The sequence below is a fragment of the Montipora foliosa genome, chromosome 9 (assembly GCF_036669935.1).
Source record: "Montipora foliosa isolate CH-2021 chromosome 9, ASM3666993v2, whole genome shotgun sequence".
In the NCBI taxonomy this organism is placed as follows: domain Eukaryota; kingdom Metazoa; phylum Cnidaria; class Anthozoa; order Scleractinia; family Acroporidae; genus Montipora; species Montipora foliosa.
This window is the reverse complement of record NC_090877.1, coordinates 35,814,072-35,839,071: the sequence shown is the minus strand read 5'-3', so window position 1 is coordinate 35,839,071 and position 25,000 is coordinate 35,814,072. Positions and strand designations below refer to the sequence as shown.

The 25,000-nt window shown below is 38.9% G+C and overlaps 4 protein-coding genes across 5 annotated transcripts in view; 1 reads left to right on the top strand and 3 right to left on the bottom strand.

Annotated features, from left to right (window-relative positions):
* Positions 1-2,092: 2,092 nt before the first annotated feature.
* Positions 2,093-25,000, bottom strand: part of LOC137971982 (immunoglobulin superfamily DCC subclass member 3-like) — a 66,822-nt gene continuing 43,914 nt past the window's right edge. Inside the window, exons 7-8 of the mRNA XM_068818761.1 lie at positions 3,934-4,076; positions 2,093-2,477 (exon numbers count right to left, since the gene is read on the bottom strand). Of these exons, the coding sequence (XP_068674862.1) occupies positions 2,355-2,477; positions 3,934-4,076 (266 nt within the window). The 3' untranslated portion in view covers positions 2,093-2,354. The remainder of the gene's footprint in view (positions 2,478-3,933; positions 4,077-25,000) is intronic.
* On the bottom strand, positions 4,628-20,701 carry LOC137970444 (muscle, skeletal receptor tyrosine-protein kinase-like). Its single transcript, XM_068816962.1, has 6 exons — positions 20,661-20,701; positions 16,783-16,905; positions 8,954-9,289; positions 6,532-6,816; positions 4,821-5,135; positions 4,628-4,641 (listed from the first exon to the last, which is right to left on the bottom strand). Exons 2-6 carry the CDS (start codon positions 16,859-16,861, stop codon positions 4,628-4,630), a joined length of 1,029 nt encoding a protein of 342 aa, XP_068673063.1. The 5' UTR covers positions 16,862-16,905; positions 20,661-20,701.
* LOC137971987 (uncharacterized) lies at positions 10,378-12,990 on the top strand. 2 transcript variants are annotated; one of them, XM_068818772.1, is made up of 4 exons: positions 10,378-10,418; positions 10,585-10,626; positions 10,762-11,230; positions 12,324-12,990. In XM_068818772.1, the coding sequence occupies exons 2-4, from the start codon at positions 10,595-10,597 to the stop codon at positions 12,468-12,470; spliced, it is 648 nt and encodes a 215-aa protein (XP_068674873.1). In that variant the 5' UTR covers positions 10,378-10,418; positions 10,585-10,594; the 3' UTR covers positions 12,471-12,990. The 2 variants fall into 2 exon arrangements, with proteins under 2 accessions (XP_068674873.1, XP_068674872.1); XM_068818771.1 differs by lacking the exon at positions 12,324-12,990 and having other exon boundaries at positions 10,762-11,905.
* On the bottom strand, positions 14,221-15,943 carry LOC137970446 (uncharacterized). The gene is made up of 3 exons (XM_068816963.1): positions 15,687-15,943; positions 15,145-15,551; positions 14,221-14,781 (listed from the first exon to the last, which is right to left on the bottom strand). The coding sequence occupies exons 1-3, from the start codon at positions 15,941-15,943 to the stop codon at positions 14,369-14,371; spliced, it is 1,077 nt and encodes a 358-aa protein (XP_068673064.1). The 3' UTR covers positions 14,221-14,368.

The window sequence follows — 25,000 nt, the reverse complement described above, 5'->3', positions numbered from 1 at the left end:
CCAGAATCTCCAATTAACTAAGTGTTGTGTTGTAATTGTATATCTCAGAGAGGTTTAAAGCAAGGACGTTCTCCCTTCTACGTTGTCAAGATATTTACAATTGTAAATGGTTTGAACCCAGGAGTCATATCATAAGTAAAGTACGATCGTCCGAGAGAGCCCTTCTTAGTCTTCCCATCCAATTACATCTAGGCTCAACTGACAGTCGACCAATAACATCACGAATAAGTTGACCAATGACTTCTTATAGTATCTACTGACGTTTCACAAATCACTTGACTCTGAAGATGACTTCCGCTCAGGTTCTCGAAACGTCAGTCAAAGTCATCTCAAACAGTCCTTCTCAGGACAACACTCACCAGGACGATCGTACTTTACTTACTTATGATATTTTACAATTGTGTTACTTGAGGCCATTCTCTTGAACGTTCCCCGTTTGATTACTGACTTGAAGGTTGTACCGTCAAGATCACCCTCGATAGATGATTAACTTAATGGAAGCTTGTATCCGACATCGGCTCAAGAATTACCGATGGAGTTCTCGTGTGATCGAGCTTTGGATCAGATTTGGACCAAAGAGTTAAAATGAATTCAAATGCGTATCGATCAGTTGCTCTACTACTAGATATGAAAAACAGACAAATAACAAATGGAAAGGGCTTTAAACCTCACAATTCAATTTTTGGCAACTGCATAACCTGAGCATACAGATTTTGGGTTTTGTTATCAATATGCCTAATTAATTAAGGACGCAATTGTGTAACCATAAATCCATTCCAAATGAATGAGGCTGCCATCATTACACATGTTTATTGTTTTATTTCCAACTCTTTCTTTAGTTGCCGTTATTACTCAATTAGTGTGTAACATACAATGAAACAAAAAGTTCAAAAGCAAATTTGCATCCACTCTAAATAACACCACAAAATCCTGGTGAAAGTGTTTAAAGAGAATCTTAATAAAGTATTTCTTAATGACTTTAGATGTAACACTACGTTAAGTATATCTGACCGAGTGAAGAAGCAATGTGAGACTTTTTTTGGAAATTTTAAAATACGTATCGACTATTTCATGGTTGGTGAGTGAGGACGCCGATTTTTATTCACGAGTTGTGAAGAATCGCTTAAACGAACGAGCGAGCGAAGGAGTAAGTTTTCGACAGACCTTCTTGTGTTTTCTTCGTAGCTCCTCTGACGACTGCGGATAAAAATATTTGTAGAGATCAGCCAAATGTGTCCTACATGAGATCCTTCTACCCCTCAATAAAAGAACGAGCGTCACAACGAGGGAGTAATAAAAATCGTACAAACGAGCCAACCACGAAGTAATTGGTTTAATCGCAGTAATCGTAGTTAACCAACTATGGTTTATATACATATAAATTAAAAGAGGCGAGTATTTATTGTGAGGCTATCAAAGCACTCAACAAAAGCTTCAAACAAATAGCAAAATATTTTGGAAATAAAAGAAAGCTTTACTGTCCATACCTCCCTTGAATGCTTTCAAACTTTAAAAGCGTTTTTGAAGTATTTTCTGGAGAAAACCAAGCAATAAACTTTGACAGCCATGCACCAGTCGGGCACCATGTTTACTTAGCTTTGACTACCCGCCGTCGGTGGACAGGCCCTGCACGCCAAAATTCAACAAACTACTAGCCAGTCAAAACGCAGGAATGATAATTTTTCAGTAGTGAACTTGAAAAATCGGCCGACCAATTAAAAGCCTGAGACGACAAGTTCTTAATTAGTGAAAACATCGTTTGTCATGACTATACGATTTTTTACTTCATCCCGGAAATGTAAGGAAATCTCTATACTTAAAAAAGAAAATGCTACATTACGCTTTGTCTACTGACAAATGCAACACTTACGACTAGTCAAAGTACATTGCTTACACAACTGACAACACGGTACTTTTACAATTTGGGGAAATTAATACTACTTACAATACAGTACTGACGAACACTAACTATTTTAAACAGAAAGCCAGAAACTAAGGGATTACTATCCACTTTTTTACAAACTTATTTTCTTTGCTTTTAGCCGCAGCGAGGTACTTTTCGAGACTAACTTTTTCGTTTCTCAAATACAGAAAGTCATAAAAGTGATATCTACTACTGTCTAAAGCACTGGTGTACAGGAAATGTTTGCCTAAGATAATCATATGGTCGAGGGCTACACTGGATCCGTGGTGAAGGTTTCCAGACATAATGCCCAATTTTGAAAGTGGGGCAATGCGAGACTCTTAAATATGAAACATGGTTAAATGTGTATCCCAAAGAGAGGACAAAGTACTCAGCCCTAGCTACTGTGCTCTTGTCACGCAGTAAGAATCAAAAAGTTTGCTTCCAGTGCTTAAAACACGTTTTCCATGTACACGTTTTCCATTCCCTTATTCATCCTCCAAAATTGAGTGGCTGCGCAGGTCCCTATGTTGGCCAACTGATGACCATTCTGGGTGGTGCTGTTTCCTTGGATCTGGCGGTGAGAAAAAAAGTTGTCTTTCATTTATTTACCTGAAAGAAAAAGTGGGAGGAGGGGACAAAAACAGGAATAGTTATATTTAGGTCACAGTCCTGTCGATGAACCCGGCCAGAATAGTAGTTTATCAAGTGAACAGATATAATGATTGTCAATAATCGCAGTTTGATATCTCTTGATTCACGAGATTAATTTTCCGAGTGATAACACAGAATTGTAAACATTTGGATTAGGTCAGTGTCCTTGCATCAGTATTACCTACAATATCATTTCTCGGATATGGCGTTATCCGTTTAATATTTGTTTAGATAGGAAGAACACGAATGTGACTGGAGCGCCGCTAATGTCGTCCGTTAAATGCATTCAGGTCAAGAGGCAGCTCTAACAACAGATTCTCGTGAATGGTTCATAAAACTATAGGGGCAAAAAAATATAGGACAGCAATAATGAAGTCTAATCCAAAACAAAATAAAGCTAAGAACAGAAGTTCACCAAGGGGCCCCTTTCTCTCCTATACTTGGCCTGGGAGAGTCAACCCTTTCCAGAGTAGATTTATTTATAGAACGCATAGCGTAGGAGATTCAGCACGCCCTCTATTGTATAAGCCAATGATAATAATTTAATAGATTTTGCTGGCACAATGTTTATTTTGTCATAATTTGCACTTTTGGTTCATTCTGCAGTGCAAAATAGATAATTTATTGAACACGCGATCCGTTTTTTGTGCACAAACTCAGTGCAACAGTGCATGTTTAGACAAGAAAAACAATTTTGGTGCTTGTCTCAGTACTTTTTGCCTCATAAGAATGCTCGGGTTGGGTGGTGGGATAGCCTGGCTCTCAAATGACGTGACCCATGACTCCGATCTATGCACGTTGCGCTTGCTGACATTGTCTTTGAAAGTAGCTATAGAAAAACGCACAATTAAATCTTAACAGAAACTCATAAGGGTTGAAACGTGTAACGGCCCCTTGTGTGCTGGGAAACAAGCTTCTGAATATTCAATTTGCTAAGTACCATATTTGGAACAACAAGAGCTACGGGTTTCCAAATATGGTACTTAGCACTGAAACATTCAACCAATCAGTTCGCACTGAATATTCGGAAGCTGTGAACGCGCGTTACACGTTTCAACCCTTATGGGTTTCTGATCTTAAGTTAAACGATTTTTTTTTGACGACAAGCGTTTGCCTTTAATTTGTGTTGGAGTATTTGACCAAAATATTAAATAGAACTGATGGCATTTTAAGAAAATTTCAAGAAAGAACTAGCTAGCATTTGCATAGTTTTAAAACAGCATCTTTACTTTTTTTGGGCATAATTTCAAGCAAATACGAGCATTGCTAGAGTTATAGTATGTTACTTTTATGACCACAATCTATGCAATCTCAGAAAATGGCTATGATAAATTTGTTAGCTATTATATACAATGATCTGTTACATTTCTTCATACCTCGTTACTGACATAAAATACAGCCTTTCGGCGCTTGTTGTACATCACGATGATCAAGATTGCCACTGCAATGAGCAGAACAACTACTCCAATGACAACCGAGATCCACATCAAGAAAACGCTGGACAAATTAGAAGCGTCACCTGACAGAAAATAACGAAGGATAAGAAAAACTCAGGCTGGCGTGCGCACATATATCGGTCATCCTTTGCATCTCCCACAAGTACTACTGCGAACGCAAACGGGATGAGTTTTTCCTCGGGGCACTTCGGGTTTTCCTTCCTCGTGAAAATCGATTCTGAGCGGCTAATTATACCTCCGGCTATAGTCCTGTGCCTCTAGATCATGCATAGATCGCTTAGCAGCTGCCAAAGGAACCTTATGCATACTTTCGGCCCTCTAGCAATTCGAGGGCACAAATTTCCCCATACAGACGGGCCATGACTTTTGACAAAAAGGTGGTCCCAAGATAATCTTGTTCGTAGATACCGGCCGCTTCATCCGTTCTTCATTAAATGGTTGCTGGTGTTATGAATAACCGCATGCACCTAACTAGCCAAAGATCGTTCTTGTTTGGGAGTTTCCTCTCAGCGAATTGAAAAAAAAAGGCGTTGTCTTATTTATGGTAACTCGTCAGAGCGTCAGCTGTGTGAGTTAAAAAAAGGAACGAAATGTAGATTTAATTTCTGTCTCCTCACCAAAACGTTCCTACAATCATAATACCAGGCGGTTTAAGTACTTATGTAATTTTACTCGACTTTTTTGGAATCGATGACTGTTGGTATTGTAGTCTTCATGCATGCAGCTAAGGAGAGTTTGATCTTAGACTTTCAGTTTAACAATTAATTAAAATTACGAGCAATGTATCGAAATGCATATATATATACCGCCACCGAAAGTCACAGAGTGCAAACGTGGAGCAAGAATCATCAACGCTCCTTCTTTGGAGTAAGCCTTCCCATCTGTATTCTTCGCAAGACTGCTGTACTTGCTAAAATTTTTCTCCTCTCCAAGTAAAACAAGTATGAGTGTCGAGATGCTGCCGGTTTGAATGACTGTTCCGTTCGCTTCAGTGGAGTTGTCTCTTAACCAGCTAATTAGGGGTGTAGGATTTCCAGTGGCTTTGCATATAAAGGAAACAATAGTATAGTTCCCTTCAAGGAAAACTTGAACGTTTCGAGGATGGAAAGTAATGGTGGGACCTGTGAACAAACAAAACAGAGTAAAATACAGTCTCCTCTTTGTGTTTGTGCTTCATAAGGGCTTAACCGTGCAGCCTGAATGTTAAACAAGGAAATCATGTACCAACGGGATTGATGATGTTACACTGGAATGTAAGAAGAGCTATGCGTGGGTGGTTACACGAGAAAGCCCATTTGCATGGGTGCAGTAATATCAGTACCCATTTTAGTTAAGTCTCAATCAATACCTAGCTAAACTCAACTCCTCTACCAATTGGGAAAAACTGATTAAATCAAATAACTTGATATTAAAGCAGATAGAAATGAAATGTCTGTTTTTGGTGGGAGAGAAAGATCGGAGTTCTAAGAGACATGGTGCAGATTAGAGAACGCATAACATTCTCAACACGAAGATTTAGCCAAGCCTAAAAGCGGAACCTCAGGTTATAAGTTAACCTTGATTGAGCCTGAGATCCAATCAAAACCCAGTATCTGGTCAGCGGACAACTTAAAAATAGCTGAACCCTTTTACCTCTAAACTTGAATCCGTAATACTGGTCAGCGGATGCCTTGTTTGACAGGTGTCAATTGACCATAACATGAATGTTCCAACCCATTCTCTACCTTGAATTCACGATTGTCATAGATTCTTCATTTGCTTTCAATTTACTATTATCGTGAATTTCGAAGACTGAAAGCTCGATATAGATCATGGGAAATGGTGATATACTTTTAAAAAGACATCTTAAGTCTTTTTGACTCGAAGCTGAGAAGAATTCGAACCTGGGAAAGTTAGTTAATCCGTCACCTAAAAATCCATTTTCTAATGTCACCTGTTGAATGCTCAATATCAAAGATGTATGCTGTAAACTAGACGAACATTCAAGTATTGATTCTCTACATTTGAGCTCGCGATATGGTCACGTGATATTGGTCACATAAAACTCTGGCTCCAGTTGAATAACTGTGCGTGCATTAAGGGAGGCGATGAGAATCAACAAAAACATTTGGACTTCATCTTGTCATATAAGCGCCTACTTTTCACTCGCGAGACAGTACACTACAAAATTTCTTCCATACTTTGTGTAGAGGTAATCACAGTATTTTGAATGCAATTTGGAGTAAATAAGTGCGAGTGTTTTTTCAAAGGCAAACAAGAACCAAAGTAAAAGCAACGCACACGTATCACCAAATAACGCGAAAATTGCGTTATCGAGCGTTTGCATTTGATTAGTTATCTCTTACTTTCTTTGATCATTGACATATCAGAATACTTGGTTTTCTTCCTCTCTTTGCCCTGAATCATCTCTTTTTTGAACTGTCTTACCTGAAAACTGCATTTCTCTTAACCAATTAGAAGTGAGTATTTTCTCATTTACATTATTAACTTAAAAAGATTATAAAGCGATAAACATACTTTGCGGTAAACTTAAACTCGTATCAGAAGACATCTTCCAGCCAAAAGGGTTTCTTGCCGCGCACCAATACACTCCTTCGTCAGTGGACGTAACACTTTTAAAAGATATCAGCGAGGCACGTTTTACCACTGAAAGTTTCTCCTCAGATACTGGGACCCCATCTTTGAACCACGTGATCACCGGAAGGGGAACGCCTGATGCCTCACATCTCATATTTACCACATGTCCAGAAGAAACAAGTAGTTCTCGCGGAGGGATTTTGGTAAACGTTGGAGGTGAAGGTGCTAGAATGAATTAAAACACAATAAAATTTATCATAATTAGATTAACACCGGCCTCCCGTTCATTCAAAGGCTAGCGCGTAACTTGGCAAAAGTGGCAAAAAGACCAGACTAAAGAAGCTTACCAGGTGATCTGGTGACGTAACTCGGAGGACAGGGGAGAAAAATTTTAACGCCGTATCCCACAACCGCGCGCGAGCTTATTTTCGAATTCAACATGCAAGAGGCGAGGTTAGATCTCGTAGGGTCTACTTGAATGTTCATTCAACAACAGGAAATGTGGTAGACACGTAATGATCTGTTGAGTTTTGGCGATGGAAATACTGCAGGGAGTTTAGAAACAACAACTAAGGCCGCGCGCGGTTGTGGGATACGGCGTTAAAATTTTTCTTCCCAGTCCTCCAAATTACGTCACCAGATCACCTGGTAAGGTTGCTTCATATAGTTTCCTGACCGCGCGCAACCTGGTTACTAAAAAGTGGCTGATGGCGCAAGCCTTAAAAGTTCCCGCGGGCCACGTGCGCCTCTCCCACGCGGAAAGTAAACAAACACGGCTTCCCAACTTTGCAATTTTTTTTTTTCGTCAAAATTATGTGGACGTATCATTTTTTCGAAATGTTTACCTATCTGTAAGAAGGCTGCAAATTCTTAAGAGTCCAACGGAAGGTTAAAAAAGTAATAATAATTTCCCACTGTTCTGAACAACTCAACTGATTCTAACAACCATCGATCGAGGGATACAGCCGTCGTTGGAGTCGTGAACGCTACGGAGCTCTCGTTCCAAATTCCTTCGCTTTCTTTGCTCACGTATTAAAACACAAGATCTCAAGCAGAGGTACGCGCGCGCTTGAACGGGGTTGGGAATTTCATGCATGCTCAAATGGCGTTCTTGGCGAATTCCTATTCTGTGAATATGTTGTGTGATGGAAAATATGCAAAAGCTTCACGAGAAATATCTCCAGTTTTCTTCGGTGAAATCTCTTCAGATTTTGCAGAGCGATTATTACTGTTTACGCCTTCTGTCTGCCAATTCATCAAAAAAATTTGCAAGACGATTTTTTTTTAAGTGGAGCAAAAAAAACCACAAAAATCGCTAAAAGCGACGAAACTAGCTTTGTAACCTCTACTTTTTTGGCCTTCAGAAGATTCCTCTGGACCAAATGTCATGTAAGGTCAAAGTTTAATTTTCACTGAAGGAAATGCAAGAAAATCGACTTATCTTTAGAGAGTTCTAAGTTCAAGTAAAACCCCGTTAATTTAACAATGCTGGTTGAAAAGAGTAGTTCTGCTTCTTAGAAGCAGTTTAAGAGCAATGCGTCTAATTACCTGGGCGCATTTCTAAACATATTCGAGAGTATGGACATGTATTGTGATACGCGGTCTATGAGTCAGCGTCTTCATCCGAGGAGGTTATTGCTCTAACCATCTGCAGCTGTAATTACAAACTGTGATTCTCATCAGTTTAAAGAAAAATGAGGGTCGGTCTTGCCGGAGTTGAACATACTACCCTCCCTACAGTTTTGTGCGACGCTGCTCCTTGACTGGGTTAACCGGTCAGATAAAAAGGTCAGGTAGTTAAAGTTAATATTTTTTGTATTCCTCAAATGCTACGCGAGCTATGACTGGCTAAATTAGCTGGCGGTATTCTAATGTACGGCCCGCCAAATTTGAATGTTTTATTTAAACAATTTCTAGCAAGCTTTTCATAGCGTTTATGTTACATAAACTTTTAAAACTGTTTGGATCTTGCAAGCAACTATTTAAAAAAGCCAAAAAAATTCATTCTTTCCTCGCATTTTGATGCGGCAATCTTTGTGGCAGTTGAATCTTCCGCTTGAATTCAACTAGTTACCTTTCCCGAGCACTTGATTACTTCAGAGATATAATAAATATCTTACTAACTTCGTTCTCTCGGTGCCTACTGATTTATAGCCCCGGCATAAATCAAAAGAAAAATCTCGGTCCGTAACTGTTAATAACAGTACAGAGACGAAGAAAACGAGGTTCGTAATATAAGAGGTATGTAATGTAGGGAGATGTCTTTTACCTTGGTAGATTATTCATCCTTTTGCACCCTATGGTCCTAATGTCCCTACGCTGATACTATTTATAAAAAAAGGACTAAAATAATAAAACCTACCCCTAAACTCCAGCTCTATCGTTCTCCCTGTACATTGGTATTGATTGAAAGACCTACAAGTGTAATTTCCAGAATGTTTTTCTGTGGCATTTTGGATGAAGAACTTGCACACTTTGCTGGCCTCACTATCGACAGCAACGTGAGAACCTCCGCAACCGTGTAAAAGTTTCTTGACGTCATTGAAATAGTATTGTATCCAATATGGCTTGTCAAGGTATCCAGGCACCTTCTTTGATGAATTACTGATACAAGCTATAGTTAAGTTGTAGCCTGTAGGTAGGATGTTGTCACCAGGAAATTCCATGGTTCGGAGTTCCACGGTGGGGAGGAATGGATCTGTGAAAAGGGTGATTTTGACATTTCAAAGTAGTTCTATATTCTCTAAGGAGTGTAATACTCTGACTCGTAAAAATATGCTTTTGTCCATTATGCCATATCCTCCAGCACAGACTCAAAAAGAAAAGGCACTAGCATCATATGTAGCCAGGGAGGTGTAGGTTACTAGGCAGCTTAAAGTGAATGATCACCTGAACAAACTTTGCCACTTTATTTATTCTCCGAAATCGTCCCAAATATATCGTGTTCTTTTTAGAACCTTTTTGTAGAAAATTCACTTTTTTATCTTATTTGAAGGAAGGGAATAGTGGTCGTAGTTGGATCCATGACAGAGCAATAAAGAGGAATGGGTTCGATACCAGTTGACGACACAAATTACTTTGCAACGCTGTTTTCAAAGAACTATCACAATGCAAAGCAATCTTTTACGTCATCCCGATATTAAACCTATTTCTCTTTCTTGCACGGTGGTAGATCAAATTGCAACTAGTTTATCCTCTTCTTAGGATCCTATAAAACAGTGAATTTGAAGGAAAGAATGTTAAGCGAACCAAAGTATTATAATTGTTGAGAAGTGCTGAGAAGTCTTAACCGAACATATTTTTTTGAGGTGATATCACTTTAATCAAGAACGACGACGACGGCTAAAAGAACAATGTCTAAAAATATCACTTTCTGTTATTGTTCTAATTACGCGATTTCTCCAAGTCGTTTGACGTGTGAATCAACATTCCAGGAATGAAATTGGCAAGGATGTTGTGGATGTTTGGAGAGAAAATTAATGTACTGAGATAGCTCTGTTTTGATTGGCTTTTACAACAATGGGCGTGCTGAATCTTCCAAGGGAGGCGTCATATAAAAAAATCTACTCAGAAAAGGGTTGACTCCTGTGCCAAGTAATTGGAGATAAACGCTCCCCTTGATGAGCTCCTGCTTCCCCACATTAACTCAAATTTGGCCATTTTACGTCGTTAGGGAGCTTAAGCACCGACAACGAATGACAGGACGACGACCGCCGGAAGTAAAATCGTGATGCTTTGAATGAATTGCGCATGTCAGTCTCAGTCAAGGCGTCGTTGTGCATACGTCGACGACTGAATTTTGAGTGAGTTGGCGTTCTCCCGAAAACGTAAGTAAGTTAACCTGTTTAAACTCGCGAAACCTCGGTGTATACCCTGGCTTTATTTTGCATGAATTATTTGATTCTTTATTGGTTGATGAAGGCTGTTTTTATCGGATTTTGTTGTTTATAACTTATTCTGTGAATGCGCCACTGACGAGTGATTTTTTTTCAGGAAATCAAACATGGCTTCTTCTCAAGACACTACGAAGAAAGGGTAAGTATCAGGGCTTTGTAGATGCCATTAATCGGTACTTTGCCAGTAACTTACATCAGCTATTAGTGAAGTAAATTGTTGCTTAAGGTTGCTTAAAATTTGGCCCTAAAGTTCTATTTTTCTATCATCGAACAGAAACAAGTATTTTCAGTGGTCATCGGAACACGATGTGATCATGTGTCGTGAAGTTCTTGTCTCGGAACCGTTTAATTTTAAACCGAGGAGCCCAGAAAGGGGAAAGGTTTGGGACGCTATTGCCCAGCGGCTGAATGCCATTGACCAGCCAAAGTTCAGAGTATCCGCCAGAGCTGTCCGTGACAGGTACTCTCTCTTGACTGCAAAGCAAGCCCAAAAATTAAGGGACGAGGAGAAAGCGTCAGGAATTCATGTCGAAATATCAGAACTGGATAGTTTGCTGGAAGAAATTTTGGAGAGAGAAAAGGATGGTAAAGCTAAAATTGAGTCGCAGGATCTTGACAAAAATAGAAAGGCAGAAAAGGAAAAGGCAACAGCAGAAGAAGTGAGAAAACAAGCAATGGAAAGAATGGCTGATACTAAAAAAAGGGAGAATGATGAATCGGATAAAGGCAATGGAAAGAAGAAGGTAAGAAGAAGCACAAGTGATACAATTGATTATCTGAAGGAAAAATCAGCGAAAGATCATGATTTGAAAGAAAAGGAACTTGAACTGAGGAAAAGGGAATTGGAACTTGCTGCAGATAAACAAGCTCAAGCTGCTCAGCAACAAGACAGTATGATGCGTGCTTTCATGAGTCAAATGCAGGAGCAACAACAAAGCTTGCAAGCAATGCTTATTACACAGCAGCAACAGCAGAACAAAATCTTGATGGCTTTAATGGAGAATAAGAAAAAGGAATAAATGTGCCAGTGGAACACCTGTTAATGGCACCATCAAAAGATGTTGAGTTTTTATAGTTTGTGAATATGTTGTTTGAATTGTAAAGCCTGGCAGGCACAAAAAGGGAAGAGCAGGGTGGGGCAGGGGGGTATGTAAGAGAAAAGGGGGAGGCACACCTGGTGCAAGAACCCATTTTTGCATTGTGCCCAACAAATGTTTTGTGGTCTAGTCACATTGCCCGGTCAATTAACTGTCAACACTTTCACCAATAAGAACAAGGTTTTACACACCACTTGGATATGTAACCAAGGAATTTTTGTTTACCAAAAATCGATGAATACTGCAAAATCCCAATGACAAGCCCTATAGGCTTATACAATGTTTTATACATAGCGCTGGGTGGGGGTGTTGGAAATCTGACCTTGGTATAACCATGACTTGGTTAAAATGGGTATCAGCAAATCAAAATTGTTCGACTGCACAAATGAACAGAAGGTCGTTCTTATGGCAGGTGTACCTTTCCTCTCCCTATCTGCTCTTCCTTTTCCTTGCCCTCCCAATTTCATTTCGACACCTGTTTTGAAGGCTACAAAATGAGATGCTTTACTATTTTGTAATCCCACAATACACTATATCTAAATGTGCTGTACATCCAGGGACATTTGGAAAACAATAGTCAATGCATTCTTTTTGGGCAGAGGGGGGTTGGGGTTAGTAGACTGTAAAAAACTCCCAAGAGGATGACAGTCGATAGGCGCGCTCAAGCCTAGTTCGTACTAGGTACTTTTCTCTAGGTAATTTTTATTAAATTTTAATTTTTATTATTTTTTTCTTGCAGGGAGGATATTTTTTTTGGTCAGCTAGTGAAAAAAAGCATAATTTGCCCTCGATAACAGGAACTATTTTACCGCCCGGCCTGCATTTGCCATTAGTGGTTTCAGAAATGTTGCAAGCTATTAATATGATATTTAACCATTACACTTAGATTGAACTATGATAAAGGTCTTGTCTTTTCCATTTGCTGTTTATTAATATTTTGAATATTATTGATTACTGATTATATGACTGTGTACAAAATCAGATAGCCATGGGAATACATTTCAAACTAGCAAACAACTTCAGATTTGTGACTAGAGTTTATATACTTGTGGCAAGTTTAGTGGAAAACCAAGTTAAATGAGTTCTTTTGGGAAACATTTTCTTGTACAGGTCAGTTAAGTTTATTTATTACTTTAGTGAACTTATTCAGTTTCAGAACTTTTTTATTGATTTTGAACTCATGTCAAAATGGACATGTTCATTGCATTGTCTATCTTTTTAAAGTTGTACCAACTGAAAAGAAGTCAAGAATACTCTTGTGCTTTGAATGTTGTTCCTTACCCTTCATCCTCTATTGTTGGGAAAGCAAGCCAAGAAGGCTCACATACTTTTTTTGTTATTTTAATACCAAGCAGTGGAGCTGTCAGAGTTTTTACAGCAAGGTGAAAAAAAAATAAGGATCGCCTAGCCAGGCCTTCTGACAGGGTGCGATTTAAAAATGCAAATTATGCGATTTTTTCAGGGCAGATTGTGCGATTAGAAAGGCCAATTATGCGATAAATAATGTAAATTATGCGATTTTTTTCTCAGCAATTTTGAGCTTATTTTATAAGGTTTCAGCTTAAGAAAAACACTTTTTTACTGCCCTAAAGACATTTTGAACACAAAGGAACAGTAATTATGTATCTCGATCGACATTAGTTGGGATAAATAGAAAAAATGAGGTCTTCTGCACTACCGGTGCACCACATTAAAAGTTGAAAGGATACAGCTAACATGCCAAATGAATGATCAAGGTGCTCGTCAACCACGAACTTCCGAAGATGGTCAATCACAATAGGGCCATACCCCCATTTATACGAGAGAAAATAAGCCGCGGCTTTCTCTGGCCGCGGCTTACAGAAGACTCGAATGTTCCCCCCGTATAAATGGTACAAAATCTACGTTCACGTCTTTTTCAAGCCACGGCTTTAATTGACCTGGGAATATATATTCGTATAAATAGTTCCTTTTGCGTATTTTGTACACCGTGGCCAGAGTAAGCCGCGGCTTATTTTCTCTGGAAGAAAAGGCCCTAATATTGCACGACGAGAAAAACATCAGTCCATCGTCCACGTGGAGCGTACCTGTGAGGTACTTTCTTGCTGGATTGTGAGCTGTCAGATCGGGCGGATTGTGGGAACGTCCTTCTTCGTCGAAGAAAAAGCGAGCGTTTTCACTACAAACTTATCCATAAGTAAGTTTTTATCAGTTTTCAACGAAAGAAACTACATTTTGCCGAAAAACTTACAACTTCGCTTATTTTTCACAAATCTCTTCAAAAAGAGAAGGCAACTGTGTCATTTCAGTGGTGTGTATTTAAGGGCGTGTTTGTGTTGCACCAATAGAAGGAGACTCGTACCAGGTCCCCGACATGAAAAATAAAGCCTTGAACTTCGAATGTTTACGAAATCGAAGGTGACAAGATTTTCTAGCCTTTTTCCAAGATAAATCATCTTAAAAATGGCGTATTTATGCAGGAATTTCTAAGAAACGTCTTGATTTATGTTTCATTTTATGAATTTTGTGCGTCCTTTTGTGAATTATGCGATTTTTCGTGAATTGTGCGATCGGATGCGATTTGAGGTCGATTGTGCGAAATCGCACCATCGCGTAATATCAGAAGGCCTGCCTAGCTGTAAAAAATCTGACAGCCCCACTGCTCCAGGACCAGACAATATAATGATTTTAAACCAACAAGAGAACAAAATGTTTCTTCTGAACTATCATGTAAGACAAATGTACATATATGTCGATATGTAGGGTTTATACAGAGTACAAGTTCATCCTACAGTATCACAATATTTAAGAAAAGTACTCTTCAAGGCTTGGTGGGCTGAGATCAAAAAACTTACATGTCTGGTTTCCATACAGACAGGTGAGAGCATTCCTGAGAAGAACAGAAACAACATACATTTTCCCCACACTACTAAGCATTAGCTTCAAATTTTTTTTAAAGTCCATGAACTTAAAAGAGGTTACAACATCGCCAAACAGCCACTCTACAGAACTTCTTACGGCGCTCATTGCAGCATTATATTGTTCCATCTGGTGAGTGAGAATACCAAACTTGAATGGACCTTGCAGGTGGATTCTTAATTGGTAGGCAGGATCACCGTAGAGACAGAGGCGCTGGCCTGCAGGATTAAATGCAAAGTGCTCAAGGTTGTCCAGCAACCTTGAATCAGCCAACATACCAGCGTCATGTCTCCTCCCCTCTAAAGACATAGAAAAGGGTTTGAAAGAGGATCATGAAAAAAATACATTAATTTAGAAATTTCTAATCAATTTTAATTACAAATTATAACAAACTGACTAATCTAAAATAAAGTATATAATAATTATTGATAGTACAATTTATATGACAGAATAATATTGATAAATAGTATTACAAATAGTAGTTCAAATGATAATCATAATAATAATAATAATAATAATAATAATAATAATAATAATAATAATAATAATAATAACAATAAAGTTTTTATAAAAATAAGTTTTTGCTAAACAGACTGAAACCGGACATAAATAGGTGATGTATAGAGAGACAACCGGTAAGTAAATATTTTTTTTTTCCTTACCAACTGGGCCATAAAGGTTTCCAATTAGACCATTAGGCAGTGCAACGCTTTGAAACTTTAACGCATGCACTCTTTTGTGGCCATTGTAAACTGTGCGCTGGTTTGCTCCTGGACGTGTTATAGGCCGAACAGTTCCATCAATGAATCCAAAGCAATTTGCTAAAGGAGAACCCTTGGATACAATTGCATCGACGTACGTCTGAAGTTTAACTGGACTTAAAATGTTGTGGTTCCATTGTGTAACCCTGTGGGCATGATGACTGTATATGTGGTCCACCAGCTGGTTTGTTACCATGCTGAGAATTGGTACTGGTTTAGGAAACCTTTGTATCATATCTCCATATCTACATGGATAGGACAATCGCCTTAAAAGAATACAGAGACCCTCGACACCGTCACAAATAGATCTAAACAACAACAACAAGTTGTTAATAAAGATAAGCTTATATTTGACACAAGTACAAATAATCATTTTCATTGCTTCAGTTTTTGAAAAAGAGGGTTGAATATGGCACTTCCAACTTTTCTTGTTTAATAGTTACCTTTGTTCGCATTCAATGACGGCAGGAATTTGAAGGACATCCGAAAGAGCCACTATATCTCTCTTTCTAAATCTGAATTCAGCCAAGCACTCAGATTCATCGACTTCTTCAAGGTCAAAATCAGGGTAACCGTGGTACGGAAAATCTGGGTTTCTCGAAAAATATTGCTCATACAGTAATAGGAATTCTTCATCATCAATCACACCATCATTTTGCATGAGGAGAAGAAAAGACCGCATATCTCTAAACGACGACATATTCGAAGGAGATGTTTAAGGCCGGCGTCGCTTGGGGCTTTTGCTTAAGTGTTTATATTTCCCGCCGAGAACGAAACCCGCTACCCAGTCTTTTACCGACATGACGTCATAATTTCGTCGTCGTCGTCTCATTCGTCGTCCGTGCTTAAGCTCCCTGTTGTCACGACAAGGACGGCTAAAATAAGAACCAAAATAAACGTGAGACGCACGCGGCGTGCAGAGCCTTTGTTTTTGTTTTGTTTTTTTGTTTTGTTTTTTATTAGACCTATTGTTTTGTGTAGTTCTTGTAGCAGTCGTTGTCTTGCTTACTTAAGCCCCCTATGAAGAACAATCATGACCGCAACCTGACTACAGCTACTTGTATCTGGTTTAATTCATACCGATGCCGCGGCACACATAGTAGCCCCCCACCCCCCACCCCTTTCCCCCTCTCGGGATATTCCATCGCAATCAAAGATTAGGGAAATGATAGACGTCCGCGTCCAGGTTTAGGCCGAATTACACAGATTATTGGGGACTACGTTTTCAAGTATTTCCAAAGAGTGCAATTTTTCTGCGAGCAAGGGTTGTGAGACGTGGCGTGAGTTAAAGAGAAATTTTAAGACCTGTCCATTTGCTGCTGCAACTGCTAAGAAAGCACTGTGTTCTTCAGTTATTTTTGGTCAGGTGAGGGTTCGAATTTGCGATATCCGGCCCCCATGGCACACCGATGCTCAACCAACCCGCTTCCCCTGTGTGGCTATTACCCTCATTCAACCCGATTTCAGCGATTTTTTAGGCTTCTGGGTTGAGTCTACGGGTAACTCGTTTGATTTTAAGCAAATACGATCTATAGTTACCTGCAAAGTCATTTTTGGCTGTGCTACAGCTTGTACTTGACTTGAGCAAGACACAAACTAAGAAAATAACCGACAGCATGACAGGACAAGTTTTTACCCGTTCGCCACTTGAACGTCGAAGACCTAAAATTATAGTTGACACAATGGTCAGTATATAAGTACAAAAAATATTAAGCAAAATAAAGACGTTCTTAACTGCCTTAATTGTTTTCAGTTTGTTCTTAAAATTTTGATTAATCTCAGCTTAAACGTTCTTATTAAAAGGTTCTTAAACAAAAAAAGAGAGTGTAATAATCACAGTAGTATGCACTTATCAAACACCTTCTTTATGACAAAGAAATTGAAATCCATTGCATGGACACATTAAAATGATGTGAAAGGGACTAGATGACGCTATTGGTAAAAACGCCGAAACATGTATTATTTCCTCTGATGGCCAAATGAAAAATTTTCTTTTTGTCTTTTGTGAAAATAAATAATTTAATTAATTAAGCATGCAATTACAGCCCGGCGTAATGGCACCTGCTGCTCGTAAACGACATCTTAAGTAGATCACTTAATGGTAAAACTATTTGGAGATCAATTTTCCCTATGGTCATCATGAATAAAATCGAAACTCAGATTACTTTTATTGCGGAGCTCAGGTGCGCGAAGAGTGCCAGCGGTGCACCAAGGGTAAGTAATTTTGGGGAATCTATCCATGCGAGAAATTTTGGGTATGGCGCCAGCGTACGCCCGTACAGACTGTCGGGATGGAGGTGAAGAGGAAAGAAACGGCCTTTGCGGACGGGGATATTCGGGCAAGTTTCCTTGGTGGGAAATCGCATGGCCAGCGTTGCATTTGCAAGCCGCGTTTTTCTGGCTGGAAATATCGGTTTTTATGCTCAATCAAAGCGAGTTTAGCTGAAGGATTTGCATTAGTTTGAAAAAGTCTGAGATCGTCATCCAAAGACTGCGAACAACAGTCGCTTTCTAAGTTCGTTACTTCTTGGTTTTTTTTTTTTGTTGTTGTTGTTGTTGTGTACTTTTTTTTTTTTTTTTTGATTCGGTAAGAATCAGCGTTTGGGTGTTACGAGCAGCGAAATGGATCGGCTGTCTTTGCTAAATTACAGATTAAGGTGTACGGGTATGCGAGAGGAAAGATCGATCGTGTTGTTTGCCAACGTTGTAATAGGGCTGTCTTCGGACGTTGCGGGAACGAAAGGATGTTTTACCATAAAGAATCCTCACTTGAAGAAACCGTTTCTCGGTGAACATGGGAAGAGACTGTAAATAAACTATCAAGTCACCTTAGGATTTGCATCTGCTGAGGCTTAGCAAAGCAACGATTTTGTGTGAAATGAGTCAACCGTCACCAGGCTCGTACTCCTTTCTTTGGCATTTATGCGGACATTTATGTCAAATTGCTTAGCAGTTTGTCCATCTTACTATGGGATATGTTTGTTTGTTGTCGCATTTCTCCGATTTTTCCAAGAAAAGTTGAAGAAAAATTTGCATCTCTTCTTTGCTTTCTTTCAATGTTTTGTTATTTCGACACGCGGTGAATTGGCCTCAGTGCATCTAAAATGAGCTTATATGCCTCGCTGCCTCACATTTTGTAAAACTAGCTAAAAAAGGAAGAAGGCCTGAAAACGTTTGCAATTATTCCGTTTTGACAGAGATTCTGAAGTATTTCAACAACCACATTTACTGGCATTTTGTGTGAAATGGGTGTTAGCTTGTCAACTGCCTTGTTTGACTGTGAAATTGCAGTCGAGTAAGCGAATTTACCACACTTTAGGTTGACTTTTAATTTAATCAGTAATGATTTTTTGCGGTTCTTCTGACCTGAAGAGAGAGGGAGTAAAGATTGTCAGTCAAACGGAAAATGGGGCAAGTTGTGAAAGAGATTACTGTGCATGTAATTTCAGCTTTAGTTGTTGATTAAAATTGCTAGTTATTGTTTGTAAGGCTTCTTTGTTTACTGCTGTGAGCTCAGAGGCGTTTGATCTGTTTGATCACTGTAAACTGCACACACTAATGACAATTAATTTTGTAATTTATGCAGAGGCACAATCATTTCCTTTAACACTATACCACTTTCTGGGGTAAAAAACGGGAGCTTCTGATTGGTTGAAAAAGGTGGCGCGAGAACTTTGAACCAACCACTGAGTTAAGTAATGCAAAACCAAAGCAATTCCCTAATTACTTTCGACACTCAATTGAAAACCGCTTTATCGTTATCATTGATGTCAAAAGTAATACCATTGACAACTTGCAGTCAAGGTTTGTAGTTTGCAATAATTATAACTGATCGATGCCAAGAATAAAACGATTGAAACCATTCTCAACTTTACGAGATTTGCACTGAGTTGATTCATGTGTTATGCTTTCGCTCTGTCAAGATCACTTTCCTCAATGAAAAGTGAAGTAGATTTCGGCGAATTTTTTCAATGTTATTCATAAAAGGAAATCGACGTTAGTTTCTTTCGTCTTTACTCTTATAGATCACAAAAATGACACCATAAGATGTTTAAAATTAGGTGAACAAAGTTCGTTTCTCTTTTAATAGGCCGTGTTCAGTGAACAGTACGCATCTCTTTGGGATTTTACCGTTTTGTTTTGTTCTGGCTTATTCTAAAATATCAAATTTTGGTTTGATAGTAAAAAAAAAAAGCCACCGATACATGAAAGAAAGCTGAATTTGTTACAGTCACTCAACCAAAGCACATAACCGGTTCTGCTGTTGAGATTTAAAAGTAGGACTGTTAACCTAACCTACATCTACTGAGTTATACCATTTACTTTTAAATGTAATAAAACTGTGATAAGGCAGAGGTTTGTTAATCATTTATGCTCATAATCATGTGATATTTCTAAAATACATGTTTGCACTTGATTGCATTGTGGCAATGGTTGTGCAGCAAAAAATTGAAAAAATTATAATTACAATAAAGAAGACCTTACTGGAGTCCTGCCTAGGGGTGACCCGAAAACACTTACCCCCGGTTAGCGGACCCCCCTACGGACCGGGTCCACGGATTGCCTTACGGACCAGTGCGCAGACTACCAATACGGACCCCTCTACGGGCCATCCCAAAACAACGTGGAAATAAAAATAAATAAAGTAAAATAAATGACAACTGAATATTTATCTTACCAGTTGTCTGGATAGACCACTCGTATCGGGGAAATCTCAACCGTTACGCAAATTTAACGGAATAATTCTCAGGCTCGGCCTGGCGCAAGTACCCTGCTAGGAAAGTCTCTTTTTCGATCTTCCTGTATAAGTTGGGAAGACAAAAAAAGACTGCCGGCCGCCGCGACTTTCTTTGATTTGTCGCTCATCCAATGCAAAGAAATAGATGAGTCAGTCCAGTTTCGACTTGTCAAACATGTTTTTTATTTTTTATTTTTGCGCATGATCAATTGCCATGCGTCATCAATATTTGAAGAGAGTCCTTCCCTTTGGCTATTAATAGCTCTAGCCGACAAACCCTTTTTACTTAAGCCTTTAATACCAAGAGGGAAGGCTTTATCTTAAGACTTCCCCTAAGGAAGATCACTTGTTTACCTAATAAGACTGGTTGGTGGTTGGCGAGCATTGCCCTTTTGCCTTAGATATAAGACATCACCGTAATGAAAACACTTTTTAGTAAATTTCCTGTTTCAGATTGCATATCAATCAGTATGTCACATTTTCCTTAGAAGCTTTACAGGTGTCTGTTTGCAAAGAAAATGAGGTTCAAAATTGATGGATTCTTCCAATTAATGCTTTCTTGAAGACAGTGAAAGAAGAGAAGATGATGAATTAAGGGAGAATGGCAAGGCAATAGAGCATTGGAAAATTCTGTTGCGAGAATTTCACTCTTTATCCTTTGAAGGCGAATTGTGCTTACCTTGAATTTTTTCTTTTGCAAGGAGTTACGGACACCCTGTGTGAAAAATAATGACTGTTTTATAGAAGTGTGCACTCAGTTATACATTTAATTTCAAACCTATCTTTTTTCTCCACTAAATTATTAATACCAGTTTAATAAGAAATATCGGTGAAATACACCGTTCAGGATCCAAATGAAACTAACAATGAGTCCGAAGGAAGGATTTGATTCTTTTTATCAGCGAATACAACAAATTGGCGAACACATGGCACTCAATGCACGCAATTTTTGTATTCAATTCTAACTCGTACGCTACGACTTCCTGTCAGGTGGTGTAAAACATCAATGACCGCAAGTTTGCTTTATACCGTGAAATTAAATCCAATGTTTGTTAACCAACTAACTTTCTAATTCTCTTTATCTGAACTTCAAACATAAGCCTGATAAGAGAACCGGCTGACCTTGAATGACAATTAAATACATAACAAAAAAGGTTTTAAATAGATTGAAAAGAAAGGTTGATGTTCTTGCCCAATCATTCGCAGACAACTTTGGAAAGGAAGTGCTTGTAAAAAACGCATGGTACAATTAGTTTTGTAAATAATCGTAATAATATTTGGCGCTTGTATAAACTTTCGCCACCCGTTTAATGTAATTGCGTCAAAGTGCCCATAACGTTTTCTTTTTTTTGTCTTTTCCCATCTGATTCTCTTTATCACGCACTCAATGAACAAAATTGAAAGTAAGACAGTTGAGGTACTTTCCAAATTCGTTAGGGTTAGCCAGGAAGATGCCACCCCCCCCCCCCCCCCCCCCTCCCTAGGGAGTTAGGATTAGGGTTAGGGTTGACCTTAGGCATTCTAATTGAACTGGTATTCAGAGCTGCATCAACAAGAAAATGGCCTCTGACGGCTCTCGCAACTGCTTTACCGGTAAGCATATGCCCAACGGTATTTTTTGCAAACACTAATTCTAATTCTATATGACAAATACAACCAAGGAAACTCATTTCGGTGTGAAGACCTCCCAATCTTAGAACAATGGATTTAAGTTCACTATCTCAGGCTTGAGGCTCACTTCTGACAATCATGAGAGCTTTCAACCACAACGGCTGGTCAAATGCTATGACTGGTGTAACGTGATAACGCTTGGCTTGTTCACTAACAAATAGAAGTGTAGAATAAATGCACGTCTTGTCGCTTGGATCCAGGTCTATCATTGGAAGAAACATGATTGAGGACCAGCCAGGATAATCGCCTTCGCATATCTTTTGCATAGTCCCAGACCATGCAGGCCGCGGAGATCTTAGTAGTGGCTGAGTCAGCTTCCAGAGGAGGTCGAGGTTTGCCGAAGTATCTTGCACCCCTAGGCTTCGTAGCTCTTTATAGTACAGTGGCGAAGCTTCTTCGCGTGGATCATGATAATGGCGAATGTTTATTCGTCCAGCTGTGGCTATGTCCTCAACAGTGACGACTTAGTTGGGAACTGGCTTGCTTTTTGTTGTGCTAGGCGTTATTGTAGCAATAATCCCCATTCCATGAAATGTCCCCGCCCCCATCTAAAGTTCTTGTATTATGGTCAACATTGTCTGCAATATGTTGAACAAAGTGACCTGGTGTGTATCCTGGGATGTCGGTGCCATGTAATGCAGCAGCACTTCTTTCGAACTTCTGGACTGCTGGATACGAAGAACAGAAACCGTGAGCGTGTAGTGAGTCAATAAAGAACTGACATGCAAAATGGTGATGCATTTGGACACCAAGACCTAGCTGTAGAGGTGCTAAAATCACCCTTGCCCTTGTTGCTCGGACAATGGCTTGTCCAACCGAAGCAATCTGCAGCTCAACGTCCTTGCCAACAAAAAGAATGCGAAGGAAAAGTCGCAACAGATCAGGGATGAACTCCAAATTCTTTTCAATTGAAGACATTTGGTCGCTAGATGGGAAATTGTACCTTGAAACGTCTAAGTTCTTGATATCACTCTTGAGTAGCTTCGCTGCTGTCTCAACAATTCTTCTTGCCTTCTCTGCTTCACAAAATTCTTTTTTTGGCTGACGATAGAACTCGCTGATAATTGATGACACTGTATGGTGAAATGTGACAACATTGGCTTCCTTGTGCCAATTAGTTACCACGATTTTGTCTCCAAAATGTTCCTTTAGCTTTGCTTTCATGCACACAGCACTATATGCCTGTTCTTCGGAACCCTGTAGATACTCCTGCATTTTGTTGACAAGATAAGTTATTGTAATTTGCTCCTCATCATTCTCCTCTAGGAACTTTACAACTTTCAGAAATGCCGTAGCCTTACCAGTGTCGACTGGCCTTCCCTGCCGCGGTCGCTTTGTGTCCTTGTCTGAGCCATCATCATTGCAGTGTTGTAGAGGGACCTGCTTACCTGTACGAAAGTTAACGCTGCATGCGTGATGGTAAACAGCGTCTGCTACATGCAGATCTTGAGCGTACTCTAGTCTGCCTAACTATATTTCAGCCCATTCATCATTTCTTTCTTTGCAGATCTGAGCTATAGAATCTTTGAAGTCTTGCTTTCTTACAGGAATGAGGTCATTTCCCCTTTTTCTTCCGTCATATTTTGCAGGTTGGCCGCAAAAGAAACAGTGTTCTTTTGTTGAATCTTGGCTTGACAGAACGTCGACCTATAGCTGGTTGTTCTTCAATTATCTTTGAAGTTGACTTTTTCGGCCTACAGAAATCTCGGCAACATTTCTGATAAACGCTCTGACCAACTTGGGCTTGAACTTCGTGGTCACCACATGTGTCACTTATTACACGGTTAATACTATCGCTACCCTTAAGCTTAAGCTTAAGCTCCCTCTACGAATGCAACAGTTCTCCATCCATTTTAACCAGCCTCACTTTAAGAAAATAATGAATATACCCTTGTATAATTAAACATCTTTTTCTTTGCATGAATGGCACATTAAAATTCTGCCTCTAATCTTAATAATAATGGCTGCGCTATCAATAACGAATTTTTTTAGTGGCTCGTTCCCTGATAAACAGAATTCGAAATGCCATAACAACAGATTCTTCTTCTGCTCTTTTAAATTGTGATAGGGCTTTAAAAAACGACAGTTCATTTCTTTCATTCACAAAGCTAGATGACTTAAGATAGTTGAGATATAATAATTAATTTTTAATAGTTATAAACAGTAATAACCCTTGGTTAAGATGAATTTCATCCGCCTTTTGGATAATAAAGACTGTCTGATAGAATAGCAGTTATTACAATCACTGTGTGTCTGATAGAGTTTATTTGTTCATTTGTAACCTTATTGTTCATGTTTTTATTCAGCAGATTGTAGTTCCATAAACAAAAACATCATGAACACTGAAAAAAACTGTTTAATTCTTGTAAAACACAGCCATTATTATTTTAAAAAAGAGTAATATTTATTATATATAAATTATAATGAAAAGAACACTTACCTTTTCACAAAAACATGACCTAAAAACAGTGCAAGTACTGCCAGAGATTGAAGTACTGCATTAAATGTGTGACAGCATTAAAATTGTCAGCGGTTTACTCTTATAAGTTGTGTATTTCCCTCTTATAAGTTGTGTATTTTTAGTTTTGTTTGGTTCATGTATTACGCACGGAATGTTCCCAGTGAAGGAAAGATTGTCAAGCAAGTCACCAAAACGACAAAAAGAGGATTTTTAAAAAAGTGTGAGAGCACATGTATTGGGTTCCCTGTGGCAAAAAGTTCACAACTTTAAATGCTAAATTTTGGCGTGTTTCCCTTAACGGATTTTGGGGGATTTTTAGTATGTCACTTAGTAGACCATCCCTGTTTGCGTGGCAGTGAAAAAAATTCTGTCGCAATTTGGGAAACTCGTAGATTGACTGGACTAACATTTCTCCTACATGAGATCCTTCTATCCCTCAATAAAAGAACGAGCGTCACAACGAGTGAGTAATAAAAATCGTACAAACGAGACCACGAAGTAATTTGTTTAATCGTAGTTAACTATTCTATGGTTTATTTACGGGTTAGGGACTGTTGTGAGTGTTTTGTTTTCAAATACACGCACACGCTTACTTATTTGAGTTGCTCGTGTATTTGTTTTGCCCCGCCTCGACTAGCTTCTCAGCTATTTGCGGAGCAAACTACCCCAACTTGTATTTTAAAGTTGTAATAAAGTTGAGTTGTTGTACAATGAACGAGAAATTTTTAATACTGCACGAAGCGAAGCTGAGTGCAATTTTGAAAATTTCGAGTTTATTGTACAGTAAGCAAGTGCGTGTATTTGAAAGCAAAACACCAACTAACAGTCTCTAACCCTTTTAATATTCAATTTGAGTTCACTGCTGGCGATAGACGTACAATGGCTTC

Bases quoted from the DNA above. Each gene is read 5' to 3' on its own strand.
- LOC137970444 (XM_068816962.1), bottom strand. From the start codon at position 16,861: ATGCTGTCGGTTATTTTCTTAGTTTGTGTCTTGCTCAAGTCAAGTACA. The intron at 9,290-16,782 runs GTAACTATAGAT...CCCTTTTCACAG, and splicing joins AGCCAAAAATGACTTTGCAG to ATCCATTCCTCCCCACCGTG. The intron at 6,817-8,953 runs GTAGGTTTTATT...AATTCATTCTAG, and splicing joins GATAGAGCTGGAGTTTAGGG to CACCTTCACCTCCAACGTTT.
- LOC137971987 (XM_068818771.1), top strand. From the start codon at position 10,595: ATGGCTTCTTCTCAAGACACTACGAAGAAAGG. The intron at 10,627-10,761 runs GTAAGTATCAGG...ATCATCGAACAG, and splicing joins CAAGACACTACGAAGAAAGG to AAACAAGTATTTTCAGTGGT.
- LOC137970446 (XM_068816963.1), bottom strand. From the start codon at position 15,943: ATGTCGTCGTTTAGAGATATGCGGTCTTTTCTTCTCCTCATGCAAAAT. The intron at 15,552-15,686 runs GTAACTATTAAA...GTTGTTGTTTAG, and splicing joins GTCATTGAATGCGAACAAAG to ATCTATTTGTGACGGTGTCG. The intron at 14,782-15,144 runs GTAAGGAAAAAA...CTATGTCTTTAG, and splicing joins AAACCTTTATGGCCCAGTTG to AGGGGAGGAGACATGACGCT.